The sequence below is a fragment of the Atta cephalotes genome (genome assembly GCF_000143395.1).
Source record: "Atta cephalotes unplaced genomic scaffold scaffold00007, whole genome shotgun sequence".
In the NCBI taxonomy this organism is placed as follows: Eukaryota; Metazoa; Arthropoda; class Insecta; order Hymenoptera; family Formicidae; genus Atta; species Atta cephalotes.
Genome location: NW_012130071.1, coordinates 6,042,414 through 6,051,754, shown reverse-complemented (window position 1 = coordinate 6,051,754; position 9,341 = coordinate 6,042,414). Strand labels below are relative to the sequence as shown.

The 9,341-nt window shown below is 31.9% G+C and overlaps 2 protein-coding genes across 2 annotated transcripts in view; both read left to right on the top strand.

Moving 5' to 3' along the window:
• The window catches only part of LOC105626957 (laccase-4-like), a 12,528-nt gene extending 9,085 nt beyond the window's left edge, over window positions 1-3,443 (top strand). Inside the window, exons 7-9 of the mRNA XM_012208247.1 lie at window positions 121-396; window positions 2,301-2,516; window positions 3,227-3,443. Of these exons, the coding sequence (XP_012063637.1) occupies window positions 121-396; window positions 2,301-2,516; window positions 3,227-3,378 (644 nt within the window). The 3' untranslated portion in view covers window positions 3,379-3,443. The remainder of the gene's footprint in view (window positions 1-120; window positions 397-2,300; window positions 2,517-3,226) is intronic.
• Window positions 3,444-4,396: 953 nt separating this feature from the next.
• On the top strand, window positions 4,397-6,295 carry LOC105627010. The gene is made up of 5 exons (XM_012208293.1): window positions 4,397-4,642; window positions 4,704-4,799; window positions 5,211-5,461; window positions 5,582-5,825; window positions 6,200-6,295. The coding sequence occupies exons 1-5, from the start codon at window positions 4,397-4,399 to the stop codon at window positions 6,293-6,295; spliced, it is 933 nt and encodes a 310-aa protein (XP_012063683.1).
• Window positions 6,296-9,341: the final 3,046 nt, after the last annotated feature.

The window sequence follows — 9,341 nt, the reverse complement described above, 5'->3', positions numbered from 1 at the left end:
GAGTAGAGAGAGTAGAGTAGTAGAGAGTAGAGAGAGAGAGAGAGNAGAGAGAGAGAGAGAAAATGTGCGATATAAACTTGATTATTTAATCGCAATGCGAAAATCTTTCGTCTTCTTTAGGTAATAGTGGGACGGAGACGCGAGTGTTGAATGTGAACAACATCACTTTCACATTTCCGCCGTCACCGCTGTTGACCCAAGGTGGAGACGTGTCTCCGGGGATGCTGTGCACCAACAACGATAACAACGAGGATGATCTCAATGAGAGCAACGAGACCATGTCACGACGCCGATGTCGTCAGATCGGCGACGTCGGCGCGGGTGACATATGCGAATGCGTACACGTGCGCCACGTGCCTCTCGGAGCAACTGTCGAGATTATTCTCTTGAATCAAGGTAAATCAGTTTCATTCCAACGTGATTAAAACGTAAATGCGATTAGTTCGCAATGTCGCGTGTACATTCATCTCGTGTACATTTCTGATTAATTTGAGTTGTTCGCGTTTTTCACTTTCTCCTCCGTTTCCATTCATTCGAAATCTTTCGTCCAGATTTTATGTGTAGAAAACCTAAAGAAAGACACAGGCAAAGACGGATTTTTCACACTCATAATTTTATGAGAGGCCTAAAAAATTTTTAATTTTTTCCTTTTTTATCGTTGTTATATATTTCTCTTCAATGATAAAAATATACCTAGATAACATGTTCTACGAACATCTTTAAAAATACAAATAATCTCGGAATATTTGAATCGAACATTTTATGAATATACATAAAATATATTTTTAATATATTTTTAATAAAAAGAACATTTCTAGGAAGTTTTTCAGAATATATAAGTAAAATTAATTAATAGCATACTGTTAATTAAAAAAAAAATTAATTACACACTGCACATCTGCAGTTAATTAACTGCTATCAACTAACTGTTTTAAATTGCTACTAAATTTATACGAACAAGATCAAACCCATGTATTGAGACATAGAATATTTTGTAGATTACATAAAATATTCTATAGTTTTTCATAGAATATTTACAGTTGTGTCCTTTGAATATATCATATATTTGACGGTATTTTAATATATATATATATCTTTAGAACATATAAATATATTTTTAGTATATATATTTTTTATTTAGTATATATATTTTTAGTATATAATGTATATATTTTAGAATATTTGCATGCATTTGGCTACATGAACTATATATAAATTACTACATTGAACTATATATAATTAAATAATATCCTATATTCAACAATCTTGTATGATTTAATAAATTATGATTTAATAAATTGGAAAAGATACAAAAAAAGGTCAAAATAATTTAAATACATTTTTAATGATTCTTAGCATTTTATGATTAGAGATAAGAAAAGAATTCTTAAATCATCAAATATTCATAATATTGAACTTTGATCAGAATCTTTAATCAAGACAATGCAAATTAATATGGAATGTGACAAGGTTACTGCAGGAACTCATTATTACGCTATTCGTTTGAAGGCGTACGGTATTCTGCGTAATATTATAGCGTAACTCATTAGTTTAATTATTACATAGTCCCTCCAAGCATATGCTTGGGGATAATCTTACAAAATGAGTAAAGCAGCACGTGAAAGAACATTAGCAGCATAATAGAATTTACGTTTGACCCCGATATCTCTACATCTTGTATTGGTTGCGAAAGCTAAAGTTATTGATGAAGGCTCTCATCATCATAAATCACTTTTGATGAGGAAGGTATATATTATTCGCTTGTAAAACATTATTTGACGCGTCATCGCAATTTCTTTTAAGACAATTGCGACAGCCAAGAGAAATCCCGCGACTTCCGATAACAGCACATGGAACGATTGGTCTCTTTTATAAAGCTTCGCAATTACACGAAACTAATTTCAGCATCGACTCGACTATCGGTTCGTGATATTTCTTGTGAAATTATCTTCATTCACCATTTGTTCAAAGACCATTTTTTACATGATGCAGGTTTTTTTAATGGATTCTCTGTTAGACCTGTTCATGCTATAAACATTTAATTTTTATATAATTTAATATTTTTGTAGTTTAGTAATTTTATAATTTACATAAGTTGTTATATACTTATAATATTATACATTCAGTATCATAATATAGTTTGACATCATAAAATAATTCAATATTATTAAATAATTTTAACTAAGGTCACGAATAATAATAAGAATAATAATTCGGCAATTCAGCTTTTTGCTATGAGGAATTCTATTCAATTATAAAGTTATATTATTGTTATAGGTTAATCTATTATTTTGTTATAGGCGGTTTGGATGATCTAGTTTATCATCTACACGGCTACAATTTTTACGTGGTGGGCGCCCGACAATTTGGGCGAAGTGTATCACTGCAAGAGCTGAAAAAACTTGATGAGAGAAGCCAACTGTTTTCGCGGAATCTCGATTGCACATTAATCAAGGATACCATCATCGTGCCTAAATTTGGTGCCGTGGCACTGCGATTTAAAGCCGACAATCCAGGTTCTTATTAAACAAACCTTTTCTTATTAAACTGATATAAATACTTAATGTATAAAATCCTATTCAAATTCAATTGTTAATTTGATAACTTTGTTTAGCAAATTAAAAATAATTCTACTGTTAAAATATACGAAGATATTAGCAATTGATGGGATTATATTAATGATTAGAAATGAAGAGTTTCTCGCAAACTGAATTTCACTGTATAATAAATATAATAGCAAAACTTTTGACTTTAAGTTCAAACCTTAGTTAACTTAAAACCATTAATCATTTTTTTTTCTCGTTTATATTAGATTTACAGAACAGAATATTAAAAATATGTGTATATAATACAAATAATTTTAATGTTACAATAATAATACCAAAATAACTTCTCACTAATCGAAAAAAAAAAGGAAATTATTAAATTGCCATCTTTCAGTTTTTAATAGAATATCATCGGCGGTTTTGGTGTTAATAATTAATAATTAAGATATCTATGTCGATATTCATAGTCAAATTTTATATTCAAAACTGTCTTAAGTACAGTCTTAAGAAGTCACGAATCAATCAGGGTCATATTAACGTTTTAAGACATTACATAAGACAGTCTTGAAATAAGAAGAGTCTATGAATATTACTCATAATATTTTTATTAATTAAAAAACTGATTTAATAAATCTATCAATCTATCAACAACTCGATAAAACTTTTATCTGATTTCGCAGGTTATTGGATGTTGCGGGATGAGCACGCGACTGATTGGACTCGTGGTTTAGATGTTATCTTGCAAGTTGGGGAACCTAGCGACATGGTGGCGCCGCCACAGGACTTTCCAAAATGTGGATCCTTCGTTGGACCCGATTACTTCCTTATATAGACTGCTTAATCGTTAAATATATAAGTGTATATAATTGTATATAATAATAACGCTTTGAATAGAAAGTATTTTATTGTTAAATAAATTTTACGAATTTTTATAAATAAATATTCATTTATGTTCGCTAATCGTTTGGAAATTTTCGACCACTATTTTTCTTGGAAATCCGATTATCGGGAAAATTTTAATTGAATGCCAATCTCTTTACAACTTCTCCATTCTTAACTTCAAGGAACTTTAAGGATATATTGATTTATAATTTAAATTATAATTTAATTATTAATCATTAAACTATTTCAGTTTAACATGTGGCTCAATTTTGTATAATTTTCAACTTTTAATAACTGGCTTAAATAACGTATCATCATGATGAACCATCCCAGAACTGAGCTACTATTATATAACTAGTCGAAATTCGAATTCTGATTGCAATTATTCTGTTTTTTACTCTTTAAACTCTTTAGAATAGAATCTCACAATAAAGAATAAAAATTGAGCCATTCTTGGAAAAAAGATTCAATCACTTATCAATTTTTAAGAATGAGTTTCATTCTTCAGAATTTATTTCTAAAAATTTTAGTGAGTAGAAAATAATAGAAAGAACCTAAAGAATAATTGAACAATTTCGACCGTAATCCATTCAGAATACTTCGGTAATACACATAATCTATTTTGAACACTATATATATAATATAATATGCACAATCTATTTAAGGTCCTATCATGGAATGAATCAGAATTCCGACATATTCCATAATAATAGGTATTTTCAACACTTCCATAATATGTTGACAAATGGAATTAATGTGCAAATTTATATATCTATCGAGAATATATCAGTGTTTCCATCGTTATCACTCGTTCCTTCCTTGAACAAACGATAGGCGCTATACGGTTCATTTCAGCGCACGTCAGGCGTTTCGATGTAACTGGATGTAACTATTATAACCACGATTCGTTCCTTCGCGGTGACAGATAATTCCGAAAGGCCAGGCTGACGCGTAAGCCCTTGTCAGTGATGTCCTGCCTGAGCGCGTTGCACACGCAGATAGGGACCCTGCTTTCCGTGCCCCACGAGATTCTACTTCTGCGACACAAGGTTTTCCGTGAATATGCGAAAATCGCAGTTGGACCAGACTTTATCCACACGCTGCCATCCTTCCTAATCCTGACGGCCGTGGTATTCATCCTCTGGAAGAATCCTCCGTCCTCCACGCGGCTTATGAACATCGTAGGCGCGACATTTATTTATAAAGTATTTCAGGTACAAAAATCATCGCATCTCATGTGTTAATGCCCTTCTGTATACACGTGCATCTTTCAAGGTGTCAGTTAGCTGGCTCACAATTAATGCTCTTTTATGGCTATGGCTGATCCTCCAAAGGATACTCTATTGCAGCGTCTGGCATTATTGGAGTTACGTGAGTGGATTCGTTATTATATTCTTCTTGTAACAAAGAAATTGCTTTCGTAATGCTTGAATTATCTACTTTTATGTAATAAAGAAAATAAGATATGTATGTAGAAAAAAGGGAAATAATTTTCTAAAGCTTTTCCCAAAGAATAAAATATTATAGTATTTTTTAGAAGTAAATTTTAGTCTAAACTAATTATTATAATTCATATAATTAATTATTATAAGTCTCTATAAACTAATTACTAAGCCTAAAATTAGATAATTACAAGAGGTTAATTACAAAATGTAATTAATTAAATTCATTATATAATAATTAGTTTATACAGACTTATAATAATCAGTTGTACTAATTATAATAATTAATTTAAATCTTCTATGTGATATATAATATTTAAAAAATTTCTGTAATTGATAGGAATCTGAATATCGAGATGTTTCATATCCCTGGTGGCAACATGTCTGGTCTTCATATTATCCTGTACCCATACAGCCACCAGTGATGTCGGCCGGTTTTATTAGTTGGATTATCGCGATGTTGATTGCCATAACCGCTTTGGGATGTGCAAACTCTACAGATCGCATGGAAACTTTTGTTAAAGTATCTTTAGCTAAATTTCGGAACGCGTTTGCAATGATCAAATTATATATGGAATGGTCAGAGGATGGGTAGGTATTGCGATTTGTGTATCAATTACCTTCTTTCGTTCATTAGCTTTTGTTGCAGAAGGAAAAAAATAAAGCGAAAAAAATGTTATTTGTATCATAAAAACATATTCTTGTCCTCAGAGCGCAAGAGGAGATCCTCGTACCTACTGAAGCAAACATGATATTGGATGAAATCAGTACAGGTTACGACGATGGCCGCTCAGAAACGTTGAACGATACATCTCATGCAGCGCGTGGGGATATACATCCGATTTCTTACGGAACGAATTGGATGCCGCAGCCAAATTTCTCCCCGTTCAAGGAAATGCAGCGAAAAATATCGATGAAATCCTTTCACACGGTGACAGGCACCAATGACATTCAGGTAACAATTCATGTGTGTGTGTGTGTGTGTATGTGTGTGCGTGCGCGCGCGTGTGTGTATGAGAGAGAGAGAGAGAGAGAGAGAGAGAGATTTACGTCTCATTTTATTACTTCTTGTTGTCCTTTAATTTTCTAATGAAGGATTTATATATATATATATATATATATATAAAATCAAAATTTCATTTTACTAAAATTAGATTGTAAACTGAAGTTACCTCTTTAAGATGAAAAATTCTTACTCTTTAGAAATTCCATTTAAATTTTAAAGGAAATCCTAATTGTGTTAAATAAATGCGATTTGACTGCAATAATTCGTTAAAATTCCGAAAGAAATATGACTTAATATGATTGCAACATGGGTTTGGTTTTTAGGATCCTGACAAATTCGCGGCCAAGCAATTGCGAAACCGACGTGGCTGTCACACCGTGATACCGAGCAATTGCAGCGAGCAATCAAGTGAATGTTGAAGGGACTTGTCAATGTTCACTGAACGATCGTCATCGAAGCTCTTCGATTGAGCAATGCTCATGGGAAAACATATCCTCGAATGTGGCGCGTCAATTTCACAGAGAATATTTAATCTACATAAACAACGAGTGTCAGCGCGTTGCGACGTTTATATATATTGTGATAAGATTTTTTTTAATTATCTAATATTTATGCTCCAAAAAAATTTATAAAATTTTTTACAGAAATATTTTATACGTATAATATGTAAAACCAAAACGTTTTTTGAGATTGAACGATAGTCGAATGATTATTAAAGACGTACAATAGTTACGTAAAAATAATGTGCGTACGTAACGTTACACGAGGTCGCACACATGCTATCAATCATATTAACACAGTATGTGTATGTATATAAAACTTTATAAATAAATGTATACATTTTTAACACTTTATTCACTTTAAATTTCTCTAATATTTATATCTTCTTGTCATATAAACATTACAAATTTATGATAAATTATAATTATATACATCAATCATTCCAAGCGCTCATTAATAATAATTTTCATTAATGTGGGATTTAAATTTTTTTATTTTATTAATAACGTTAGTACTAAGAATTAGAGATAATTATTTCGTTAATATTTTATAAATATTTTATAAACAATTTTGAAAATATTAAAATTTTATTTTGTTTCCATGAAATTTATTCATATAAGTAACAATATTTTATTTATTAATCATTAATTTCGTAGAAAATAATAAAAAAATATTGTGAGAAATATCGAAAAAAGAAGAGTTAAAAAGAGCTGTGTAAAAAATAAGTTAAACGACAACGATCTCCTTGTTAGTATCTTAAAAAGAGTTTTATGAAGTCCAGTGTATAGAGTCACCCTCCTCGGTCCCTTTGATTATTTATCGAGTAAAAAGTCCTGCCGCTTCCGCCAGACCCCAGGACTCCGTCACTTTGCTTCGCCAGCTAGGGGGATGCACAGAAATGCGCATGCGTCCAGAAGGGGTAATATTCCCCATCTTGAACCGGAGCATTATTCTGTAACTACAACCCTTGTGGGGTAGGTCGCAGATATTCGTGGTCAACACAACATATATCAAGTAAACCTCGTTCATTCCGAAAGTGCGCTTTTCGATACGTCACCCTTGACAAGTGAATACTCGTGAGTCACCGTGGGATCGATTTCCGGTCGGGAAAACTACCTTGGAAAGATTCAGGAGAGAATTTGGTCTTCCGAAGCGGAATCGGGCGTGAACGGGTCCTACACGGCGTAACTAACGTCTGCTTCCTTGTACGATGTGATTATACGCAGTATTGAATTTTGCGACTGTTATCAGATACAAAAAATCGACGGTCACGGCTGCTACATCGGAATTCTGTGAACATTCCTTGGTAAGACGATCAAATTTGGAAAAATTATATTAAATTAGGATTTTTATCAATTTTTAGCAAAAAAACGTAAACTGAGATATTGAAATATTTGCGTTAGTTTCGTTGTCTAAATGCCTGCATATCTAGAATTTAGAATAAATAAAAAAATGTTTAAAAAAACGAAAACTGTTTTTATCGCGATTGAGACGCGAATTACGTCCAATTATATAAGGCAGTAAATAAATAATTATACTCATTAATATTGAAAAGAGATTGCACAAAGTTATCCATTTGGGAATCGATAACGTTGTTAATGCCTTGTAATTAATAATAATAATAATGAACAAACCTCAAACAAACCTAATTCAAGTAACCTGATAATCGATAAGGGTAATGGATCAAGATTATATTCGTACACGACCTACGCGATTCATTTAACGATTAAGTATTTCCCTCGCGTAGTCAAGCGCATGATGGAGCAGCTGCATCGTTCTATGTAAGAACTATTAATTATGGCAAGAATGAACGTAGCATTATACTATGTACGTATAATAAATTTATAAATTATAATTTTTTCAAATATTTTAATCATATCAAAGAGAAAACTAATTTATATCATTGAATATAATTCTTTTTTAATTAAGCTATAATTATCTTTTAATGTTCTTTGTATGCATATGATAGTCATTGAAAAATATAAATAATGTTGCGTTATATTAAATTTATTTATTATTCGTTTATTGATTCATTTTCAAAAATATCAATTAAAATTGGCTTAAATGTGAAAAATAATTAAATAATGTGGTCTTCATTAAACAATGCTAAATAAACTTCGTTAGCATGTGTTATAAAAAAAAGTATTAGATAGGAAAAGAATCAATTATTTTAATATTCCTTTCAGCAAAGAATTATAAGAATATAAAAAATTTAATATCTCTTTTAAAGGAACAATGTTTTTAATGCATTATATTAATGAAACATCAACGTTTTTAATAATATATATTAATGAAACAATGTTTTGCATATATTTTTTGCTTATTGTATTATAAATTACGTAATAGAATATTTTCGATTTACGCTTGCGTGTCGCTTTGAAATTTATCTTTCGTTTCGTTATTAAATTTTCTATAGATTTTTATTTTTCAGTGTACGCGTTTCATTTTTTACGTGACTCCCTTCCCATCCTTTAATTCAAACTCCGGATTGATTCTCCAGTACTAGTACGATCACGTTCTGACGCAATTGCAATCCAATTGAGTATCAGCAACCTCGGCGTTGCGTCGGGTCCGAATTTTACGACAAGATTCACGATCCACGTGTGTACATAGACGCGATGTAAACTTGATATTGATTTTGCGTCCAGCATCCATGAGCGTGGAGCGCGCGCACGGCCAACGGCGCGCTCGCGTACATAAACGCAAACATATGCACATTACATACACACATGTACGTAGACATGTGTATACATTACTTGGCACGTGCACCCTCTTCATTGCCGATCCTGAATCGGCTGGGTTACAATGGTAAAAGAAACAGGGAGAGAATTCCTAGAGGAGGGAGATGAATGTGAATGAGCGAACACACGCGATATAACTGCAAACACGCGTGTAGCTACGACAATACGCACAAATGGCCGCGGTTTACTTTGAACAGTAAACCGGTTGTATAGGTTCCGCTAT